The sequence below is a fragment of the Eptesicus fuscus genome, chromosome 1 (genome assembly GCF_027574615.1).
Source record: "Eptesicus fuscus isolate TK198812 chromosome 1, DD_ASM_mEF_20220401, whole genome shotgun sequence".
Classification (NCBI taxonomy): Eukaryota; Metazoa; Chordata; class Mammalia; order Chiroptera; family Vespertilionidae; genus Eptesicus; species Eptesicus fuscus.
The window spans coordinates 65657786-65683261 of NC_072473.1; the positions used below are offsets into that span (position 1 = coordinate 65657786).

The 25476-nt window shown below is 39.4% G+C and overlaps 1 protein-coding gene across 1 annotated transcript in view; it reads left to right on the forward strand.

Annotated features, from left to right (window-relative positions):
* DIAPH2 (diaphanous related formin 2) overlaps positions 1-25476 on the forward strand; it is a 988561-nt gene that overhangs the window by 498550 nt on the left and 464535 nt on the right. The window contains exon 23 of the mRNA XM_028128162.2: positions 9276-9405. Coding sequence (XP_027983963.1) covers positions 9276-9405 — 130 coding nt within the window. The remainder of the gene's footprint in view (positions 1-9275; positions 9406-25476) is intronic.

Below are 25476 nucleotides of genomic sequence, written 5' to 3' on the forward strand. Positions count from 1 at the left end.
TGGTAGTTGGATGGTCTTGAAACATGAATAGGTATTCACCTGGCAGATAGAAAAAAAAGGGAGAAGGACGGGGAATCTAGAAAGAGATGTGCAAAAGCACAGTGGTGTTTCACTGCATGGTCTGTCCAAGCAACTGTGATCAGACTGAAGAGAAGGGTGTGCGGCAGGGACAGGTTAGGAAAGTCTAGCTCGCAAAGGCCTTTTGAGCAAAACCAAGAAGTTTGTATGCTTTTCTAGTAGGTGATGGGAACCTGTGCAAAAGAAACTTTGAATGGATTTTAATTATTCCAATCATGTATACTAGTATATTCTATAATATATAATATATAATATAAAATACCCCATTCATATATATTCCATGATGCATAAATTACAATTAAATTATAATTATAAAATTAATTTATAGTTAAAATTAATTAACTGTAAATTTTTTTAAATGTTTAATTTTATACTGACAAAATTAAACCTTTGAAAACTAACTTGTTTGGAGAAGTTAAATGAACTGCAATTGTTTGGTTTAGAGTAGACATGCATGCCACAAGAATTTTTAAAACATAAAATACTATTAGGGCTACTGACCTCTTTTTTTTTAGACTGTCAAATAAAAAATGACAACAGTCAACACAACAATAGCTCTCTGGGGTGAATGAATGGAAATTATACATTTTTTTGTCATATCAGAATTTGAATAATTAGTTTATGTGTGCCGTGAAATGAAAAAGGTAAACATCACTGGTGTAGAGAATAGGACACATGCGAAGGGAACTTTCACTCTATGAGAGGTGGTTATATAGAATATCCAGTTCTCTCCCACTAAGAACAGAGCAAGAAGAAATAGGCTTAAATCTCAGCAGAAGGGAAAATTACCTACAGAAGCTGTCCTTCAGAGAAAGATTGAGTGTGACTGACATAGATGATTGAAATGTTGTCTTCTCAGGCTCTCTGGCTGTGTGCTGGCTTCTGTGTGCTCAAACCCCTGATTCAAAGACAGGACAAAGTTCACATATTTTGAAGCTTGAATAAAAGCATTTGAAATAAAAAATAATATTTTTCATGGCAATTAGTTGTTCATATTTTGCTAACTAAAAATTTGAAAATGTGTTTTAACACGTCAAATATAAATATTATCCTATATAATAAAGAGCTAATATGCTAATTAGACCGAACAGCAGAACAACCATCCGGATGACCTTCCGAAGGAACCCGGGGCTGCAAGGGCAGGCCAAGGCAGGTGAGGCTGCGAAGGCCAAGCCCCTTGCACAAATTTCGTGCATCGGGCCTCTAGTCTTTCATAATATAGCACTCATATTTATTAGGAAAAAGAGAAATGATCAGGATTTGCTATAGAAATAGGTGTTTTTCTGTTAAAGCTATTTTGTATTAATGTACCTTTTCAGGAAGTTATTATAGATTAGGTAGATGCAATTAGTATAAATTCAGTTATTAATCTTTATAACATTTATTGGTCAAATTATTACAATTAAAATCGCTATGTGGTTTATTAACTGATGGCACTTTATCAGTGAAGGTAGTGAATTACTCTGTTTTACTTTTAATGTTATCATTTGTTGATAACTTGGCTCGTTAAAATATTATAAAAGGTTTTGAACTTTTTCAGAGATTTTCAATTTCTGGAACTGCTGTTTGTGTTTTTATTAATTAGAAATATGTACAAGACAGAGGATTATAGGGTGACCATTTTGTTCATCCTTTTGCATCTTATAAAGAGAAGTCTTATATCCCTCACACCCCTGCCTCACTGTGGCTGCTGAGAGGGAGGGAGGGAGAGCAATGGCAGGAATGCAAAAAGGCACTTGGCTCCTGGCTGCAGCAAACCTTGAAGTGCTTCTAGTCACTGCTGAGCCTTAGGCAATCTGGACAACTATTATTGGAATATTTGATGTTATTTTAAATTAACATAATTTCTAGTTAACCAGATATCAGAGAGAAATCAATTTTGTTAATAAACTAACCCAAATACTTTAGAAGTAATTTTGCCCAAACTCAGATTAGGTTACTTTTATACTATCCCAAGAAATGTATATATCCAACTAGTACACTTGGAAGAGCAAATTATTGGATAAATACCATTAGCCATTAGAATTCATGAAGATGAATATTCTTGCCTTCTGTGCTGACACTGAACAACACCATAGGTCCTGAGAAAGACAGTGGCTAATGTGTGAATGGTGTATTCATGGTAAGAGAGGCTAATATGCTAAGTGTCCCTCCAGGTAATGATTCATGTAGCAACGCACAGCTTCCTCTCCCTAGCAACAACTAGCCTCCTTTCAGTTTCTTCAGCCCAGGAACATGACTTGTTTTATAGCCACGTGGAAACATTTTACACTTTAACCAAATGTTTGTGAAGCATTTTCCCATGCCTCATCTCATTTGATCCTCACAGGAGTCCTGGAGTAGGTAAATAGGAGACTCAGTGGAATCCTATTTTCTTTTCATTAGCCAGAACACTGAGATTTAGAAAGCTTAGAAACTTGACCCAACTGAAAATAAGTAAGAAATGGTGGACCTTGAAAATGACTTCAGGTTTTCTCACTGCATAGAATATAGTCAAACACTGCTGCAATTAAATAATTTACCCTTTGTTCTCCCTGTGTGATCTACAATAATAATCTGCTTCATGTTGATATTTACTGCTGTGCTGCTGACAATTACCTGAAAGAGAAGTTGGGGTGCTTCACTGGGCTGGAAAAAGTTTAGCTACATCAGAAAGCAGGTCTAATTAAGCAAGTTTATTCTATATCTATAAAAGGCTAAGTTGACTCGCACATGTGTGATACATATAAAGCTCTTGCTGGCGCCACTCATACATGTGTGTTTCAGTCTGTCATTGTCAATCGTGAATTTGGTTGACACTTCTATTATAGAGAAAGGGCGAATAGCAATATTAAAATATTTCTTCTAATTAATTTCCTTTCAATGTGCATGAATCCATGCACTGGGCCACTAGTTAATACAATAAAATAAAATAAAAATAAAAAGTACATGCATACTCTGTCTACAACTCTTTCTGATTTTGACAAAGATACCAAGGTATTTAACTGAAATATTTTGCTTTATCTTTTTTAAATACAGCCATTGATTCTGCTAAATTTCTTAACAGAAATTAAATTAATGAACCTGATTCTGAATTAATATTTTGCACTCGGATGTCGAGTGTGACGGTTATTGAATGTATCAATACTTTGAAATATAAAAAAATCCAAATAAATAAGTTTGTATGAAAAGAAACTCCAGTTTTTTATTCTACTGCCGCGCTTTGTAAAATCTGGGGTATTTAAAAAATTAAATCCCGAGTAGAATAAAGGAATCGAGAAAAAAGCAAGCGAGTGCAAAGGGTTAAAATGTTTTTTTTTTTAAATTAAGCACGTATAAGTATTTTTGTCAGCAGCTGAAGTTTTAAGTCATCCATAAAAATGACATATGAGCACAATGCTCTTTTTTTTTAATTTTTATTTTTTACTTTCTAGTGTAGGCCATGTGCATTTAAAAAAATATAATATACTTCTACAATTTAGTGTCCTGAAAAATTAGGTGGATTTTTGTTGTTTTGCATGTATGCGCGTGCGTGTGTGTGTGTGTGTGTGTGTGTGTATTTGTCATCACAAAATTCATAAAATATAGATCAATTTCCTTCCCCTTTGGAAGATGTACCTTTATTTTCCCTAACTTTTAGGATTTTATTATTTTGGAATTCAGGTAATTTATGTGAAAAAAGGAAATGTTAATTTTCTTATTAGTTGGAATAGCCAGCATACTCTGAAATGATACACTTTGTGAGCATGTAACACTGTAATCCCAGGTAAAGACCTCTCTTTAGGAAAGAGAGCCTCCCATTGATTCCTATACAGCCACAAGCCTTACTTAAGACAGATTGCCCTTGAGGTTTTTGGTGCTTTTTGTTCTTATAGCTTTTCCTTGAATTGTGTCATTTCAACCTAGTGGTGCTTTCAAGTGTTTGGTGAATCAGCCTAATAATATCAAGTTTTAAATATTTTTACCTACTTGGGATAAGGTAATCCCAGAAATTCCAAAAGAAATAATTGTGACCACTGGAACTTTCCACATCATGCCTCCTGTGGCTGTTACTTTTCAGCCTGGAGAGTGATATTTCTTTGAAGTTTTTAATGTCATTGGGCTGTAAACAGTTGTTTAAAATCTGTAGCACAAAAGAGATTCAATATGGACTGATTGAGTAAATGCAATTTTTTTGGTCTAAGTCACTAAAATAGTAAGATTAAATTCCTCTGTAGTTAGCTAAATATCCTCCACAGCCGTTTTATAAACCTATTTGTGAAGAATACTCATTTATTCAAAACAGAATAATCCTTAAAGCTAAAACCCCCGAATCAGTATGAACATCACTAGACAAATCCATCATCTAAGGATTATAGAATTAAAACATCCAATAGAATGAGAAAACTTGATACTTTATGCCATATTTATCCTTTGTTTTTCAGTAAATCCTTGATTTCATTCGAAGCTTAGTCTAGTATGAGAGTTATATTAAGGAAAACACTTAGATTCTCATCATAGATTTTTTTGTCTTATACTTTAAAGATTTTTATGATTCTAACTGTAGCATCTCTTTCCTAGTGTCTCTGCAAAGGAAATATAATATGTAAGGATTCAAATAAACTTTGTCATATTACCATGATTGTGTGCTGGGATTCTATTTATAAATCTGCATAAGAAGTTGTCAGTTATTCTTTTTTGATGGCCCATGCAAGTAAAGGAGGGTAAAATGTGTTTACTGTTTTACATTATTTTACATAAATGATGGCTACAAATAAATATAACCTCACAAAGGAATCTTACTTTCAAGAATATATTTCTGTGATACAGCAAAGAACAGAATGGTGATAACATAAGCACACATTAACTTGGAATTCTATTATCAATACTTGAAAGTTGTTTTCTCATAAAAAGAATCATTCATTTGCCATGATAATTTATACATTTTAAAAACTGATTCAAATTAATTTTTTTTACTTTTTAAAATATTTATCTTTATTAATTAAGGTATAACATATGTGTTCTTATCCCCCTTTGCCCCCCCACCCCCCATGCATGTCCTCACACTCTGGTGTCTGTGTCCATTTATTAGGCTTATATGCATGCATACCGGTCCTTTGGTTGATCTCTCCACATACCCCCACCCTTCCCTACCTTCCCTCTGAGGTTTGACAGTCTGATTTATGCCTGTCTCTGGATCTGTTTTTGTTGATCAATTTATGTTATTCATTATATTCCACAAATAAGTGAGATCATGTGATATGTGTCTTTCTCTGACTGGCTTATTTTGCTTAGCATAATGCTCTCCAGTTCCATCCATGATGTTGCAAATGCCAGGAGTTACTTTTTACAGCAGTGTAGTATTCCATTGTGTAGATGTACCACAGGTTTTTAATCCACTCATCTGCTGATGGACACTTAGGCTGTTTCAAAATCTTAGCTATGGTAAATTGTGCCACTATGAACATAGGAGTGCATATATTCTTTCTGATTGGTGTTTCTAGTTTCTTGGGATATATTCTTAGAAGTGGTATCACTGGGTCAAATGGGAGTTCCATTTTTAGATTTTTGAGGAAACTCCATACTGTACTCCACAGTGGCTGTACCAGTCTGCATTCCCACCAGCAGTGCACGAGGGTTCCTTTTTCTCCATATCCTCGCCAGCACTTGTGGTTTGTTGATTTGTTGATGATAGCCATTCTGACAGGTGTGAGATGGTACCTCATTGTCGTTTTGATTTGCATCTCTCGCATGATTAGTGACTTTGAGCATGTTTTCATGTGTCTCTTGGCCTTCCTTCTGTCTTCTTTTGAAAAGATTCTATTTAGGTCCGTTGCCCATTTTTTTATTGGATCATTTATCTTCCTTTTGTTAAGTTGTATTAGTTCCCTATAAATGTTGGAAATTAGACCCTTATTGGTGATAACATGGGCAAATATGTTCTCTCATGCAGTGGGCTTTCTTGTTGTTTTGTTGATGGTTTTTGTGGTTTTTTTTTTTGCTGTACAAAAGCTTTTTATTTTGATGTAGTCCCATTTGTTTATTTTCTCTTTAGTCTCTCTTGCCCTAGGATCTGTGTCTGTAAAGTTATTGCTACGACATATGTCTGCAATTTGGCTGCCTATGGAGTCTTGTAGTAGGATTATTATGGTTTCCTGTCTTACAATCAAGTCCTTTAGCCGTTTTGAGTTTCTTTTGTGTATGGTGTAAGTTGGTGATCTAGTTTCATTTTTTTTGCATACATCTGACCAAATTTCCCAGCACTATTTATTAAAGAGACTGTTTTGACTCCATTTTATGCTCTTTCCTCCTTTGTCAAATATTAATTGAGTATAAATGGCTTGGGTCAATTTCTGGGTTCTCTATTCTGTTCCATTGGTCTATATGTCTGTTCTTATGCCAGTACCAGGCAGTTTTGAGAACCATGGCTTGGTAATATAGCTTGATATCTGGTATTGTGATCCCTCCAACTTTGTTCTTTCTCAGATATCTATAGCTATTCAGGGTCTTTTTTTATTCCAGATGAATTTTTGGAGAGTTTGTTCTAGATCTTTGAAATATGCCATTAGTATTTTAATAGGGATTGCATTGAATCTATAGATTGCTTTAGGTAGTATGGACATTTTAATTATGTTGATTCTACCAATCCATGAACATGGTATGTTCTTCCATTTTTTTATGTCTTTTTCTATTATCTTTTTTCAATGCCCTGTAGTTTTCCAAGCACAGGTCTTTTACGTCCTTAGTTAAGTTTATTCCTAGGTATCTTATTTTTTTTTTTTGCTGCAATGATAAATGGGATTGTCTTTTTAATTTCTCTTTCTGTGAGTTCATTATTGGTTATAAAAAGGCCATAGATTTCTTCACGTTAATTTTGTATCCTGCTACATTGCCAAATTCATTTATCAGGTCTAGTTATTTTTTTGATGGAGTCTTTGGGGTCTTCTATGTATAGTATCATGTCATCTGCGAACAAGGAGAGTTTTACTACTTCTTTTCCATTTTAGATGCCTTTTATTTCTTCTTCTTGTCTGATCGCTATGGCTAGTACTTCTAGTACTATGTCGAACAGGAGTGGTGAAAGTGGGCATCCTTGTCTTGTTCCTGTTCTCAGGGGAAATGGGTTTAGTTTTTGCCATTTGAATATGATGTTGGCTGTAGGTTTGTCATATAAGGCTTTTATTATGTTGAGCTATGATCCTTCTATTCCCAGCTTGCTGAGAGTTTTTATCAAGAAAGGGTGTTGGATTTTGTCAAATGTTTTTTTCTGCATCAATTGATATGACTACATGATTTTTATCTCTCAATTTGTTTATGTGATGTATCACGTTTATTGATTTGTGAATATTGTATCATCCTTGCATTCCTGGGATAAATCCTACTTGGTCATGGTGTATGATCTTTCTGATGTACTGCTGGATCCGATTTGCTAAAATTTGTTGAGGATTTTGGCATCTATGTTCATGAGGGATATTGGCCTGTAATTCTCTTTCATTGTGTTGTCTTTATTGGTTTTGGTATTAGGATGATGCTGACTTCATAGAATGAGCTTGGAAATGTTCCTTCCTCTTGAATTTTTTGGAATAGTCTGAGGAGGATAGGTTTTAGTTGTTCTTTGAATGTTTGGTAAAACTCCCCTGTGAAGCCAATAGTTTCTTGGGCTTTTGTTTGCTGGAAGCTTTTTGATGATTGCTTCAATTTCTTTCATAGTTATCGGCCTATTTAGATGTTTAGATTCTTCCTAATTGAGTTTTGGAAGGTTGTATTTTTCTATGAATATGTCCATTTCCTCCAGGTTGTCCAGTTTGTTGGAATAGAATTGTTCGTAATATTTTTTAACAATCCTTTGTATTTTGGTGGGGTCTGTTGTTATTTCACCTCTTTCATTTCTGATTTTGTTTATTTGGGTCCTCTCTCTTTGCTTCTTGGTGAGCCTGGCTAGAGGTTCATCAATCTTGTTTATCCTTTCAAAAAAACCAGCTCTTGGTTTCATTGATCTTTTGTATTATTTTTTTGGTCTCTATGTCATTTATTTCTCTCTGATCTTTATTATTTCCTTCCTTCTGCTCACTCTGGGCTTTTTTTATTGCTCTCTTTCTAAATCTTTAACTTGTAGAGTTAGATGATTTACTACCATTTTTTCTTGTTTTTTTGAGATAGGCTTGTAGAGCTATAAACTTCCCTATCAGGACTGCTTTTATTGTGTCCCATAGATTTTGGATTGTTGTGTTTTCATTGTCATTCGTTTCCAGGATGTTTTGAATTTCTTCTTTGATCTCTTTGGTAACCCAATCATTATTTAATAGCATGCTATTCAGCTTCCAAGTGTTTGAATTTTTTTATTGTAGTTTATTTCTAATATTATGCCATTGTGGTCTGAGAAGGTGCTTGATATGATAGCAATCTTCTTGAATTTGGAGAGACTTTGCCTGTGACCCAATATGTGGTCTATCTTTGACAATGTCCCATGTGCACTTGAGAAGAACATATATTCCGTGGCTTTGGGGTGAAATTTTCTGAAGATGTCAATTAAGTCTATCTGATCTAGTGAGTCATTTATGATTGCTTTTTCTTTGCTCATTTTTTGTCTAGGGGATTTATCTAGTGGTGTCAGTGGGGTATTAATGTCCCCTACTATGATTGTATTGTTGTTGATCTCTCCCTTGATATCTTCCAGGAGATTTTTTTATATATTTGGGTGCTCCTGCATTGGTTGCGTATATGTTTATCAGGATTATATCTTCTTGTTATATCAATCCCTTTAGTATTACGAAGTGGCCTTCCATATCTTTTGTTATGGCCTTCAGTTTGAGGTCTATTTTGTCAGATATAAGTATTGCTACCCCAGCTTTTTTTTTTTTTCATTTCCATTTGCCTGAAAGTTATTTTTCCATCTCTTTACTTTCAGTCTGTGTGAGTCCCTTGTTTTGAGGTGGGTCTCTTGTAGACAACATATATACGGGTCATGTTTTTTTATCCATTCAGCCACTCAGTGCCTTTTAATTGGAGCATTTAGTCCGTTTACGTTTAAAGTTGTTATTGATAGGTCATCCTTCTTGCTTTTAAAATGCGGGGTTCATTTTAAAATTCATAGCATTATTATTAGACCCCACTGGAACCTACCCCAAACTTATTTTTTAATTAGTTAGGATGAATTGAGTTTATTCATTCTACTTATTTAAGAAAAAAATTTGTATTTGTTACTCAAAAATACTAATATTTTTGTTTTTTCATTCCAGATAAGGGATACTAAATCAGCAGATCAAAAAACAACCCTCTTGCATTTTATTGCTGAAATTTGTGAAGAAAAATACCGGGATATTCTGAAATTTCCTGATGAACTGGAACATATAGAAAGTGCAAGCAAAGGTAATTGATTTGTGACTGCATTGAGACTATTTCTTGTTAAGTATTATATTTTAACTGATAGGATTAATAATCTATAAACATTAATCTTTTTATTCTATTTCTTTACTGCTATAAGAATAACAGGATGACAGTTTCTGTTAGCTTACATTTGACAGCATAGTGTGTTTTAATGGCCTGCTTTTGACTTACTTTATTTTGTAACACTGTTAGATTATTGAAGCTTTCATATCTCTGATCAGATAGTATGTTCTTTCATACATTTCTTAAACAGTGGAGGATATATTGTTTGCAAAGGCGCCATACTATGGGGTTTTTGGTGATAACAAAATGATGACATTTCTTGCTTGAGTGTGTTTAAAATCTAGAAGGTAAGAAAAGACATACATACAATACTTGATAAAACAAGAATGAATATGAGAAGTACTATATGAAAAGATAATGTACTGTAGTTTAGACGAGAAAGTCGTTCTGATAAGAAACGTAGATAAGAAAAGGCTTTTATGGAAGAGGCCAAATGGTGAAACTTGAGGATAGGACTTTTACAGACATGAAAAAGACATGCTTTCCAGAGAGCGAACAATATGAGCAAGGCCCAGTGGCAGAATGTGTTAGGACGGGTGAAAGAGTGGTTGACTGTAAGGTGGGAGCATTGAGGTGGCCATCTCAGAGATTTCAGTGTCTGTCTGAGCAGTCTGGTCTCAGTGTGGTAGGCAGCAGGGACATCATTGAAGGACTAGAATAGGCAGGATGTGGCACCAGGGAGGAACAGGAGAGGGAGCCAAAAATGTTTCCAAGATTGTTATTTAAGTTAATTAGCTTTGATGGTTAATATTGCCTACTCCAGTTAGAAGTTGAAAAGTGAAAGAAAGGAGGAATAAGGAAACTTTTTTTTTTTTAATCCTCACCCGAGGATATTTTTCCACTGATCTTTAGAGAGAGTGGAAGAGAGAGGGAAAGACAGAGAGAAATATCGATGTGAGAGGAACACATCAATTGGTTGCCTCCTGCACTAGCCCTGGCCAGGGTCCAGGTTGGGGAGGAGCCTGCAACAGAGGTATGTGCCCTTGACCAGAATCGAACCCAGGACCCCTTGGTCCACAGGCCAACGCTCTATCCTCTGAGCCAAACCTGCTCGGGCAGGAAACATTTTTGAAGTTGAGATTATATATGTGCAGAAGTATATTGTCCCTCATAAATCTTATATTTGAAATTGCACTGTAGTAAATACATTTCTCTATAACTCTGAGGATTTCCAGTAAAGGCACAAAAGCATATACATTTCCCAAGTTTATTACAATCCATATAAACCAATTAGTGTCATTTGAAGGGGGGAAAATGTGTGTCTATAAAGCTCAAAATCTTTTTTGTGTATTATTGTTTAATGGTCATCTCTGCTGGTCTGGTATTGTCAATCAAACCCTCAACATATTTCTTTTTTTTATTTTATTTTAAAAATTGCTTTAATTAATGTCTAATGTTGATTTTGTTGTTGTTGTTTAATCATCACTAGAGGATATTTTTCCATTGATTTTTAGAGAATAGAAGGGAGGGAAGGAGGAGGAAGAGAGAGAAACATCGATGTGAGACACATGGATTGGTTGCCTCCTGCACACTTTCTGACCAGACCAGGTATCAAACCTACAACCCAGGTGTGGGCCCTTGAGAAAGAAATAAACCCACAACTCTTCAGTGTGCGGGCTGATACCCTAACCACTGAGATACCTGGCCAGGGCAACATATTTCTTTAATTTAATCCAGTGTGTTGCATTTTGTGGTCCAAGGACCAGAATAACACTAGGAGACAAACTATGACTCCATAGTATCATATACTTGCTTTCCTTTTTTTATATTTTATTGATTTTTTACAGAGAGGAAGGGAGAGGTCTAGAGAGTTAGAAACATCGATGAGAGAGAAACATTGATCAGCTGCGTCCTGCATAACTCCTACTGGGGATGTGCCCGCAACCAAGGTACATGCCCTTGACCGGAATCGAACCTGGGACCTTTCAGTCCGCAGGCCGATGCTTTATCCGCTGAGCCAAACCAGTTAGGGCTGCTTTCCTTTTTATAAAAGACTTATAATATGATGGAAAATTTTACTCACTACAGCTTGAATAGCAACTCTCTGAAAATTGCTTTTCTAAAGAATTTCTATATCTTGGTCCTTGAATTTAAAAGCATACCTTTGTGCCCGACCCGAGTGGCTCAGTGGTTGGGTGTCAACCTATGAACCAGGAAATCACGCTTCGATTCCCAGTCAGGTTACATAGCTGGGTTGCAGGTTCCATCCCCAATGTGGGGTGTGCAGGAGGCAGCCAATAAATTATTCTCTCTCATCATTGATGTTTCTATATTTCCCTCTCCCTTTCTCTCTGAAATCAATAAAAAATATTGTAAAAAAACTGAAAACACACCTTCGTAGCTATAGGCATATTTACTAACATATAATTAATGAAGAATCATATCAATATTTATAAAATTTTTATTATAATTGAAACATGAGAAATGTCACATACATGTAGATTAATTTCAGAAAGATTTTGAGAGGAATCATATCAAATATATGTTTCAATAAAATGATCTGTCAGTTTTACAATGGTGATTTTGAATTCTTATATTTAAGGACACTTTTCATGAATATATCTTATAAACATATTTTTAGCCAAAATAATCTGGAAGAACTCTAATGAAATCTGATTAAGTTTATATAAGTTTTCATTGTTATATCTAAATACTTGTTTATCTATATCTATGTCTATGTCTATATCATACCATACACACTTTAACAACTGCTATTGATGAAGGTACCCTAGAGAGCACAGCTTTTTGAGTTAGACTTTATAAAGTTCTACTCCTTGCTCTATTACTTATCAGTTCTGTAATGTTGAACTAGTAATTTAAACTTTCAAGTTTTTGTTTCCACACCTATAAAATGGAAATGATAGTGACAATAAGATAACATGAATTACTATGTTCAAAGTATGTACTAACAGGCTTGGCACATAGTAAATATTCAGTTATTGCTATACCGCTATCTTTATTATAGTAATTAGTAGTAGTAGTGGTAGTGATTGATGTACTATTCTAAATATTATAGCCGTTGCCTTTGCCTTTTTAGAAGGGAATGATCATAATCATAAGGGTACTTATAGTTCCCCTAGTCCCATGCTTGGCAAACTGCGGCTCGCGAGCCACATGCGGCTCTTTGGCCCCTTGAGTGTGGCTCTTCCACAAAATACCACAGCCTGGGCAAGTCTATTTTGAAGAAGTGGTGTTAGAAGAAGTTTAAGTTTAAAAAATTTGGCTCTCCAAAGAAATTTCAATCATTGTACTATTGATATTTGGCTCTGTTTACTAATGAGTTTGCCGACCACTGCCCTAGTCTCAGCTAAATATGTAGTATATTCAGTTCTATTTGTTTGTTTCTTGTGTCTGGGCTTTTGATAAATCTTTTCATATTTTTCTTTTACAATATAACCAACTTCTTTCTCTCAATCCATTCCAAGAGCAAAATCTCTCTGTTGTATTTTGATTATTTCTGCTTTTATGTATTCTTCCTGCCAGTTTATTCAAAAGATTGTTACCAGAACGCCTCTTCCTATCTCACTGTTTGGGCTGCAGCAGTCCCCATTCTGAAGTTATTTTCATTAGTTCTTTTTCTTTCCCAATGAAATTCTGACTCAACTCAAAAAGTTTTTAAGCACATTCTGCCTGCTTGCATCCCTCTTGCATTTCCTCCTCGTTTTCATTTCAGTGTGCCCAGACATATTTTCTCTTGAGCCGTTTTATTCCCCTCTCTGTGTACGATTTCATGCTGCATCTCATGCCTGGAAATCTCACCTGCCCTGTCCTCTAAGACAACTGACTATCATTTGTCATATCACTGTTCAGAATCTATTTCCTTTTATTTTCTTCTGAGTATTTTGCTACTAAAGCCTTAGGAGAAAATACTTTTGAATTTAGTCTGCAGGGGAAAAAGAAAAAAAATGTGGTAAAAGATCAAGCCAGTTCCCTTTTATTTATAGTTAAATACATTTCCTTGGTATTTGAGTCTAACTTACCTTGTTTGCTTAATGCACATTTCAGTCCTGTCTGAATCTCATTCTGTCACTTTTAGTACTGTGTATAGCATATATATATATATATATATATATATATATATATATATACATATATATATATATATATATATATATATATATATATATATTCACAGTCCACCAGCAAAAATAAAAAGAGATCAGTACTATATAGTTCATTTTATTCCATGATGGACTAATGATCACCTTCACAAACAAAACCAAAAACATTATTTTTTTAAACTGAAGGGCTATAGATAAGATGAAACTAATTTATTTAATAGTTGAATTATATAACTAATATATAAAGAACAATTGCATGACTACTAATCCCTTATTTCTATGTTTTTGAATTATTAGAACCTGAGGGCTTATTTTGATAGAGTAAGGATCTTTTCTCTCTGGTATAGCAAATACTAGACATCTATTTCAGTTCAGTCCTGAAGGCATAGACATCAAATTAACTGGCAAAGAAAAAAAAATTACATGGAAGTTAAAGGAAAACTGAATGAAGTAAAAATATGAGATCCATGGGAAAATGTATCTTATAATTGCCTTTATTCTTTATAAAGCTAAGCTTCTAAAGTTGTGTGGGTCTTGGAAGATGTAAAGCTGTGGTGTAAACTTAGCCTATTTTCCTAGAACTCTGCAATACAAAGATATTGGAGAAAACACATAATTTTTACATTAAAACAGATTTATATTATGAAGTAGAATGCAAAATCCACATGAATTTTTAAAATAAAACAGATGACTTCAAAGAAACTTCAAACTAGCAGTAGATCCCTAGGGGCACGTGTTCCGTCTTCTCTTCCATTAGGAATACTTGGGTGGGGAAATTTATGAAGTGTCACCCAAAGAATTATAGAGTGGTTTTGTTTTGGTTTGATTTCACTTGTTTATTTATCTATTTAGTGATTATTTCAGGAAGAGGGGAGGCAAGCAGGCCGGGTGAAGGAGGAGAATGCCTAACTTTCTTCTAGATATTCTCATAGCCCTTATGAAGTTCAGAATAAAATACTGCAATGTAATTTATTACCAGTGTTATTAATAAAATAATCTTGCTCTGGTCATTTTATTCTAGGTTAAAGGATAAATCTGCAGGTCCTCTCATTCATGTTTGACATACCAATGAGTCTTAGAGAGGGGAAAAAACTGGTTGCTATGACACCCTGATGCCTTTAAATATTGAAAATATTTTTCATAAACCACAATTACCTTTTCCCCAATGATTACTTTTTAATATTATGTATACATCAGTGTATATAATTGTATGTGATAGATATATAGATATATCTTGCATAAAGCATTGCTAGTTTACTAGACATATTTTGTAAATCCTTTAATGTCCTCCCACCCCTCATGGCTATCACTTCAACTTTCAGCTTTGAACATTTTTATGGTTTGATTTAAAACCTCTAGTGTTTTATAGGTTAGCTCCAGGGATTAAACTAAAGGGGTTAGTAAAGTTTAATTAAAACTATTCTACTCAACAGGGGAAAATTATATTAATATATTTGAAGGCACTATTAATCCTAAGGTTTTGCATAAATCCAAAATGGGTTTCACTTCAGTTAAATTAGTGCCATCCTACAAAATAAGAGCTGGTTAAGTTTCTTATGAACAGTGTTAATTTCTTTTGAATCAAATCAATCCATTATACAATTTAATAACCAACTATATCTTTTGATATCTGCCATCTTTTCATGTCATAATAAGTAACTCTGATTACCTATTTATCTACTCTGTTTTATCCATAGGATTAATAATGATAAAAGTTCAGATTATAGGAAATATTGTAGGGGGAAATCTATGAAATAAAGAAAAAGAAAAAAGTAATATAATAGCAGGGTAAAAGAGTTGGGGGAGTGAAAAAACACAAAACAACTTTTACTGAAACTCCAGAGCTTGCAGAAACTTTAGAAGTCACGGAGTCCTTGCAAAAAGGGACCAAGATGGCTTTTAGTCCAAGTTCATCATTTTACAGTTGAAGAAACTGAGGCTCAGAATGATGAAGGAATCACACAACTGGGTGGAGAGTCAATGAAAGTTTTCAGACCTTGTCTAGAGTTATTTTATTAAATACTAGGGGCCCAGTGCACGAAGGTTCATGCACGGGGAGTGGGTCCCTCAGACCGCCCTGCACCCTCTCCAATCTGGGAGCCCTCTCCAATCAGGGAGTTTCTGTCTGTCTTTGCAATCATATGAGCCAATTGTCTGAGACCCCAACCCAATTTGGTTTTTTGCTCACAGAATAATAGAGGCTTTTTTTTTCTTTGCTTCATTGGTGGATATTTCCTGGAAGTTTTAGGATATCTTCCCTTTAACTTTTCCTAGACACTCTGATTTTACTTATGTCTCTCACCTTTGCTTTCCCTCCAGCCCCCACCACAACAGTAACTTGCTCCAGGCTCACTTTGCTCTAGTGTCTAGGAGATCTGTCTGGCACCAGAACTACGATTCCCAGCATTCCTGGTGCTCCCTGCACTCTGGGCTTCTGCTTGTGGTCCTGGGGCTGCCACCAGAACTACTACTCCCAGAATTTCTGGTGCTCCCCAGGCTCTGGGTTTTCCCTTCCTGCTGTCTCCATCCCAAGGCCTCCTGCTCTGCCAAGTCCTCCAAACCGCCAGCTCTCCCTCTCTGTTTTCCGTCTGGTGGCTTGGGGAGCCAAGTTCCCCAAGCCGCTCCAGCTCTCCCACTCTGCTCTCTGCCTGGCACCTGTGTATGCAAATTAACCCACCATCTTTGTTGGGTTAATTTGCATACTCATTCCTGATTGGCTGGTGAGCGTAGCAGAGGTACAGTTATTTTACATGTTTCTCTTTTATTATATAGGATATTTCAGCTCCATGTTTGCTTCCTTTGTGGTCTAGAATATATAACAAATAATTTATGCTCACATATTGGAAAACAGAAAGTAAATGCTGACCAAATGAAAGGCTTACTGAAATGTTAATGCTACTTCCTCAATGTAGTGGTCCACAGTCTCTCTCCCCATTTTGACAAAATTATCCTCTCCTTTCTTTCTGTCACAGCAGCACGTTAACCTTATTTGTAACATAGTACATAGTATACTTGCATTTTTTATTTCATTGTTTGCTTCTCTATGTACCTCATAGATTGAGTTCCTCAATGACCAGGAATATGCCCCATGTGTCCCTATACGCTCAGTGCTAGCGCAGCATGTCAGGGAGAAGTAAATGCTCAATAAATGTTTATTAAGTTGAATCATTGCATATCCTTTTAGTACAGCAGGCATATTTGAAAATAAGACATTATGAGAAGTTCACAAATAGAGAATAACAACCTGAAAATTACTGTTTGCTGTAAATACAATAGGAAAAACAAGATAAGTTAGAATAAAGAGGACACCAGGACTTCCCTGTATTTCCTGGTCCATGTTTTACTTCTTTCAAGGAGAAAATTAATAAATGAAACAATTAAGGTACAGTAGGTCCACAGGTTACATCAGAAACCCGTTCCTAAGGTGAGACGTAACGCGATTTTCACCATAAGTCGGAACCCACCTACATAAGCACCTACGTCACTCACATGGAGCACATACAGAGCACTAAGGAAGTGAAACACTTAAAAAAAATTAAAAGAAAGATAACAATTCCTTACCTTTACTTGTGGTAAATCCTACCTAATAATAGACAAATATTCAAATTGACCATACCTCCGACACACCCACAAGCCACGCCCACCATCCAATCAGAGCGAGTATGCAAATTAACCCAACCAAGATGGCTACACCCACAGAGAGCAAGGTTTCCTAGGTAACAGAGGAAGCCAAGCTTTCCGCCTGCTCTTGCCAGGCCTAAGCCTCCATTCAAGCTACAAAGTTTCAATTATAGAAGGTAAACAAATTCAAACAGAAATGGCGGCAGAATGGAGCTTAAGAGAGCAGGCCAGGGTTGCCCCTGGCAACAGGGGAAGCAAAGCTTTCCGAACAACCTGGCTGGGCACAGGCCTCCGCTTAAGGCTACCAAGTTTCAATTATAACCCCAACAGAAATGGCTGCCGGCCATGGAGGGAACCTCAGGCTTGGCTCCGCTCCAGGCAACAAAGTTTCAATTGTAGAGTCCGGGTGAGACCATGCGTCCCTGGATCCGGATGAGGCCTCGTGCACCTAGGCCCGGGTGAGCCCAAGTGGCCCTGGGTCTGGGAGAGGCCAAGCGTCCCTGGGTCCGGGTGAGACCATGTGTCCCAGGATCCGGGTGAGGCCTCGTGCACCTAGGCCCGGGTGAGCCCAAGTGGCCCTGGGTCGGGGAGAGGCCAAGCGTCCCTGGGTCCGGGTGAGACCATGTGTCCCTGGATCCGGGTGAGGCCTCGTGCACCTAGGCCCGGGTGAGTCCAAGTGGCACTGGGTCTGGGAGAGGCCAAGCATCCCTGGGTCCGGGTGAGACCATGTGTCCCAGGATCTGGGTGAGGCCTCGTGCACCTAGGCCCGGGTGAGCCCAAGTGGCCCTGGGTCTGGGAGAGGCCAAGCATCCCTGGGTCAGGGTGAGACCATGTGTCCCTGGATCCGGGTGAGGCCTCGTGCACCTAGGCCCGGGTGAGCCCAAGTGGCCCTGGGTCGGGGAGAGGCCAAGCGTCCCTGGGTCCGGGTGAGACCATGTGTCCCTGGATCCGGGTGAGGCCTCGTGCACCTAGGCCCGGGTGAGCCCAAGTGGCCCTGGGTCGGGGAGAGGCCAAGCGTCCCTGGGTCCGGGTGAGACCATGTGTCCCTGGATCCGGGTGAGGCCTCGTGCACCTAGGCCCGGGTGAGCCCAAGTGGCCCTGGGTCTGGGAGAGGCCAAGCATCCCTGGGTCCGGGTGAGACCATGTGTCCCTGGATCCGGGTGAGGCCTCGTGCACCTAGGCCCGGGTGAGCCCAAGTGGCCCTGGGTCGGGGAGAGGCCAAGCGTCCCTGGGTCTGGGTGAGACCATGTGTCCCTGGATCCGGGTGAGGCCTCGTGCACCTAGGCCCGGGTGAGCCCAAGTGGCCCTGGGTCTGGGAGAGGCCAAGCGTCCCTGGGTCCGGGTGAGACCATGTGTCCCTGGATCCGGGCGAGGCCTCGTGCACCTAGGCCCGGGTGAGCCCAAGTGGCCCTGGGTCTGGGAGAGGCCAAGCATCCCTGGGTCCGGGTGAGACCATGTGTCCCAGGATCCGGGTGAGGCCTCGTGCACCTAGGCCCGGGTGAGCCCAAGTGGCCCTGGGTCTGGGAGAGGCCAAGCGTCCCTCGGTCCGTGTGAGACCATGTGTCCCTGGATCCGGGTGAGGCCTCGTGCAACTAGGCCCGGGTGAGCCCAAGTGGCCCTGGGTCTGGGAGAGGCCAAGCATCCCTGGGTCAGGGTGAGACCATGTGTCCCTGGATCCGGGTGAGGCCTCGTGCACCTAGGCCCGGGTGAGCCCAAGTGGCCCTGGGTCGGGGAGAGGCCAAGCGTCCCTGGGTCCGGGTGAGACCATGTGTCCCTGGATCCGGGTGAGGCCTCGTGCACCTAGGCCCGGGTGAGCCCAAGTGGCCCTGGGTCTGGGAGAGGCCAAGCGTCCCTGGGTCCGGGTGAGACCATGTGTCCCTGGATCCGGGTGAGGCCTCGTGCACCTAGGCCCGGGTGAGCCCAAGTGGCCCTGGGTCTGGGAGAGGCCAAGCATCCCTGGGTCAGGGTGAGACCATGTGTCCCTGGATCCGGGTGAGGCCTCGTGCACCTAGGCCCGGGTGAGCCCAAGTGGCCCTGGGTCGGGGAGAGGCCAAGCGTCCCTGGGTCCGGGTGAGACCATGTTTCCCTGGATCCGGGTGAGGCCTCGTGCACCTAGGCCCGGGTGAGCCCAAGTGGCCCTGGGTCTGGGAGAGGCCAAGTGTCCCTGGGTCCGGGTGAGACCATGTATCCCTGGATCCGGGTGAGGCCTCGTGCACCTAGGCCCGGGTGAGCCCAAGTGGCCCTGGGTCTGGGAGAGGCCAAGCATCCCTGGGTCCGGGTGAGACCATGTGTCCCAGGATCCGGGTGAGGCCTCGTGCACCTAGGCCCGGGTGAGCCCAAGTGGCCCTGGGTCTGGGAGAGGCCAAGCGTCCCTGGGTCCGGGTGAGACCATGCATCCCTGGATCCGGATGAGGCCTCGTGCACCTAGGCCCGGGTGAGCCCAAGTGGCCCTGGGTCTGGGAGTGGCCAAACGTTCCCGGGTCTGGGTGAGACTATGTGTCCCTGGATCCAGGTGAGGCCTTGTGCAACTAAGCCCGGGTGAGGCCACGTGCCCCTGGGTCTGGGAGAGGCCAAGCGTCCCTGGGTACGGGTGAAGCCAGATCCTGGGTCCGGGTGAGGCCGTGCGCCCCTGGATCCATCCGGGTGAGGCTGGGTCCCAGGCCCGGGTGAGACCACGCGCCCCTTGGGTATGGGTGAGGCCACATGCCCCTTAGTCCAGGTGACGCCGTGCCCCTGGGTTCGGCCGAGACCAAACCAGAGGGAGTCGGACCTCCGTTACCACCATTTGTCCACCATCCAGAGCTGAGGGGTCAGTGCTGACATGTACACATAAGGAACTACTGGACATCGAAATTGGTTCTCAAAAGAACTGTTGGTCCAGGGGGAAGCTCGCTACAGATTGATTCATTTGCCTGTCAGCATAAATATTATTGCTCGTCTCACATTCAGTTCTTATTAGTATATATCTAGTGACATTTGATCTCATTCATCTAGAGGAAATGATGAACAACATAGACTGAGGAACAAGAACAGAACCAGAATCAAGGAGGCATCGATCGGACTATCGGGCCTCAGAGGGAGGATAGGGGAGGGTAGGGGGAGGGTGGGGGGGAGGGGGAGAGTTCAACCAAAGGACCTGTATGCATGCATATAAGCCTATCCAACGGTTAAGTTCAACAGGGGATTGGGGCATGCGTGGGGAGAGGGGTGGGATGGGAATGGGGGGATGAGGACAAATATGTGACACCTTAATCAATAAAGAAATTAAAAAAAAAAAGAAAAAAAGAAAAAAAAAAAAGAGAAAAAAAATAATAATAAAAAAAAAAAAAAAGTTTCAATTGTAGAAAGAAAATAAATTCCAGAATCCAGGGCCTCTGCTTGCGTTGCCAGGGGGTGTGGCCCGCCTGCAAACCACCACAGGCCCCTCGCTCAGGCCACCCCACGCCCCAAAGGAACCCCACCCTGATCAGGGACACCCTTCAGGGCAAACCAGCTGGCCCCCACCCCTGTACCAGGCCTCTATCCTATCTAATAAAAGAGTAATATGCAGATTGATCATCACTGCAACACACAATATAGCTGCCCCCATGTGGTCAAAGATCCTGCCCCCATGTGGACACAAGATGACCACCACAAGATGGCCAGCAGGAGAGGGCAGTTGGGAGGCACCCGGCCTGCAAGGGAGGGCAGTTGAGAGGGACCAGGCCTGCAAGGGAAGGCAGTTGGAGGTGATCAACCCTGCAGGAGAGGGCAGTTAGGGGTGACCAGGCCAGCAGAGGAGGGAAGTTGGGGGCAAACAGGCTGGCAGCAGAGTGTTTAGAGGGTGATCAGGCTGGCAGGCAGAAGTGGTTAGGGGCAATCAGGAAGGCAGGCAGGCAAGCAGTTGGGAGCCAGCAGTCCTGGGTTGTGAGGGGGATGTAACCTGAGGACTGCCTGTAATGTGGAGATACCTAAACTTATGGAGGCCACCAAACCATAAAGGTTTATGATGAATAGTAAGGATTAAAAGTCTCATAGGAATGAATGGCAGCCAACTGTCTCAATGTAATATCTGCCTAACAGCTAAAACTTCTGTTATTCTAATTCCTAAAAAAATTACTTTCATATTGTCCACTGTTAGTTTTATTGAAAAATCTTTGAGTTATGGAATAAAATCCTACAGTTTCTAGAGCATTTAATGTACAGTGACTCACAGGACCCAATATGTGAGAAAGTATTAAACTGTAGGATTTCCTAGTATATTTAAACTTTGAGTTTTAGTTGAACTTTTTGGAAGCACATAATAATATACTGATGTGACAAAATATCAGTAAACTTGACCTTACTTAAATGTTAGTAATCTTCCCTGGCCGGTATGGCTCAGTTGGTTGGGTGCCGTCCCATGTACTGAAAGGTGGTAGGTTTGATTGTAGGTCAGATGACTGGGTTGCAGGGTCAATCCCTAGTAGGGAGCATGCAGGAGTCAGCTGATTGATGTTTCTCTCTCACATCAATGTTTCTCTCTTTCTAAAAATCAAGTAAAAATCTTAAAATATGTTAGCCATCTGAGTTAAACTGAGTATACATCATTACATCATTTTAATAAAAAAATTAAATATTTTAGTTTCCTTTAAACTTTTTTCATACATACTGTTTAAAATAATTTAGAATGTAATTCATTCACCAAACAATATTTATTATATCAACACCATAAATATCTTATAAAATTTAAAGGAATATTAAGTTTTAGGGAATCAAAGTCATACATTTTCCAGTTTGTTATACTTCTTTCTTCCTTACCTTCATCTAATCAACCCTAATTTTTTTTAATACAGTGCATTGTTTAAAAATAGTAAAAGAATAAGAGGTCTAGAACATGTATAAAAAATGTCTTTTCAACCTGAAAAGTCAAAAGGACTTAGGAAAGAAAGTCATGTTTTCTTGCTGATTAGTAATTGAGTTATTACCAACCAGTGTTTTCAATTCATGTATAAAAACACTATAATTCATTTTCATTTCTTGAGGAAACTGTTGAAAACATTAATATCTTCACTTAGCAGTGAAAGGAAGCAGAGACCATGGCCATTTGGATTTAAGTAAAATGTTTTAACATAAATAAACAATTTTTTTTACAGTATAAAGAACTTTTTTCCCTCTGAGCCATTTAAAAATAAGTTGCTGACATGATAGTCCATCACCCCTGTATACTTTAGTGTGTTTTTCCTACAAAGATAGTTTCCTATACAACCACAATATAACCATCCAAATTAGGAAAATAGCACTGATATGTTACTGCTATCTGATTACTACCATTTTGATTTACCAATTGTCCCCAAAATGTCCAAAATGATTGAATCCAATGTCAAGGTTTATGTTTAGTTTTTGTATCCCTTTAGTTTCTCTCAGTCTGTAAATATCACAGAAGTTGTGTTGTGTTATTCTCATTATAGCCTATCTGATGGCACATGATTTCACTTTGTTCTGTTGCTGGTGATATTAACTTTGCTCACTGGATTAAGGTGAAATTTGCCAGTCTCCTTCACTCTAGAGTTAATCCATTTTCTCTTTATAATGAAAAAAATTAAACAGCTTTATTAATATACTAGTAGTCCGTTTGCACGAAGATTCGTGCAATAGACCTTCATTCACCTGGCTGCCTGCACCAGTTTTCTACTGGCACCGGGGACCCAGGCCTTGGCTGTGGCCACCACCTTCTGCCTTCTTTCAGGGTCCGGGCTTGGCCCTGGGCGGTGGCCTTGGGCTCGGCCGCACCCAGCGTCCCTGCGACCCGATCGCAGGAGCCGACCCCCAGTGGTCTCCTGAGATCAGCGCAGGCTCCCCGCTGGCGCCCAAGGCCGGGAAAGCCTCGGGTGGCTTTCCCGGCCTTGGGCTCCGCCACACCCCAACGTCCCTGCAATGGTTTCCTGGTGGGCGTGGTTGATGGGCGTGGCTTGGTTGGTGGGCGTGGCTTGGGCGTAGCGAAGGTGCGGTCAATTTGCATATTTGTCTATTATAAGGTAAGATAATTGAATCAACAAATTTTTATGGACTTCTATAGGCATTTGTCAAGGTACCTTAGCTTTTGCATCCCAGGATTTTTTCTGCTAGACATTTATATGCGCAGCTTATCTGTCTCACACCATTACCTTGCCTGTCTCAGCCTAGGCTTCTGCACTTTTCCAAACTGAAATGCCCCCCACCTTCCTTCAGCCCTTTTGAGCCCTAAGTATCTTTAAAATTAAATTTATTGAAGTGACATTGGCTTATAAGATATGTTTCAAGTATACAGTTCTATAATACTGCATCTGTATATTGCTTTGTGTGTTCATCACCAAAAGTCAAGTCTCCTTCCATCACCATATATTTCACCCCCTTTACTCTCTTCTATCTGCCCCCACCCACTTCCCCTTCGTATCCACCATACTGTTGTCTGTGTATATAAGGTTTTTTTTGTTGTTTGTTTGTTTGTTGCTTTCTGTTTTAAATCCCACATATGTATGAAACCATATGGTTCTTCTTTTTCTTCTGTCGCTTATTTTGCTTAGCATGATATTCTCAGGAAACATCCATGTTGTTGTAAATGGCAGTGTTTCATATTTTCTTATGGCTGAGTAGTATTACTTTATATATACTAGTAAGTACCACATCTTCTTTATTCAATCATCCATTTAAGGATTGTTTGCATGTGTTTTCCATGAATAATGCTGCAGTGAATGTAGTAGTATGTATATCTTTATGAATAAATGTTTTCAAATTTTGGGGGTAGATACCTAAAAGAGGGACTGCTGGGTCATATGGTAGGTCTATTCTAAAATTTTTTAGGAACCTCCATAGTGTTTTCTGTAGTGTCTGTATTACATTCCCACCAGCAGTTATGAGGGTTCCTTTTTTGCCACAATCTCTCCAACACTTGTTATTTCTTGTCTTTTTGATGATAGCCATTCTTACACGTGTGAGGTAGTATCTAATTCTAGTTTTAATTTGAATTTCCCTTAAGCTAGTGAAGTTGAGCATCCTCTCATATTTACAAAGATATATGTCCTTAAGTATCTTTTTGAAGTCCCAGCTTAAATCTTACCCCTCCATAATGACTTCCCAACTATTTGGGCTTTACATGGTCTCTCACTTCCTTCATCTTCCACGGTACTTATTTGAACATTTTAGTTTGGTACTTGATCCTTTACTCGCTTGCATTATGGGTTTCCATGTTTATGGCTGCATCCCGCCATGATGCTTTCTGAAATAATGTATAATGTGATTTGTCTCCTTTTTTAGGGCAAAGTCTAACACAGGACGTGGAGAGTAAATTTAACTCAGTGACTGCTTATTGAACATCAGCCTCATTCTTGTCACTGTCTTTATTTAACCCCACAGTGGGTACTTAAATGAACTAACATACATTTGCAGATATTTAATTCCAACATATTGAACATTAAGCAACTAATAGAAAATCGGGTCTTCAAAAAGCATTATTTTAAACTAATCTATGGTGTTAGAAATCGTTATAATGGCTACTCATGGGGTGGGTTGGTGACTGGAAGGATTATGTGAGGACTCATGGGGTTCCTGGAATGTTCTGTTCTTGATGTGGATCCTGGTTTCATGGGTGTGTTTAGTTTGTTGGTCACCTATGTGCAGAATGTGTGTATGGTTCAAGAAAGCATTTTGAAAAGCCAGTCATTAAAATTTTTAAAATATGCAATGTCTTAAGAATAGTGAGAAAGGTACTGCATTTTAATTCAAAAGGTCTTCATGATTGTGCTTAGTTATGATGATCACATTCATTGTATAAATATTCACTGTTAGAGTTGATCTGATGTTATTGTAAATAATAATTATTTTTCAGCAAGTTGTATGTCACTTAAGGATTTTGTCTGTGTCTTTTAGTGTAACATTAGATGGGAGCACTCTAGTATTAAAAAAAATGAAAAAAGAAAAAAATCTCTAAGCACATTATATACCATGTAAACACTCAGGGTGATCTTTCCATAGTTATCGTCAGCGTTGTGCTGTCTTGTATAGCATTGAATCCCGACATGTTCTGAGCACATCTGGAGTTAAAATTTTCACCAAGAGCCTGTCACTGCTGTCATTGTTATCACTGTGACTTTGCTTCAATGTCAGGAAATAGGATATGTGGGAATATTGTTCAGTTTTATCTCATTGTGAATTCAAGCTCATTAGTTGAAAAGTGAATATTCATTCATCAAATGCTATAAGTTGATTGTCTCCTGAAGTCGTTATAATTTGATTGACTCCTGAAGTAAAACTCAGGGACATATTTGATGCAAGAGGTTAACGGACTGATGTTGAGTGGTAATGTCAAGGT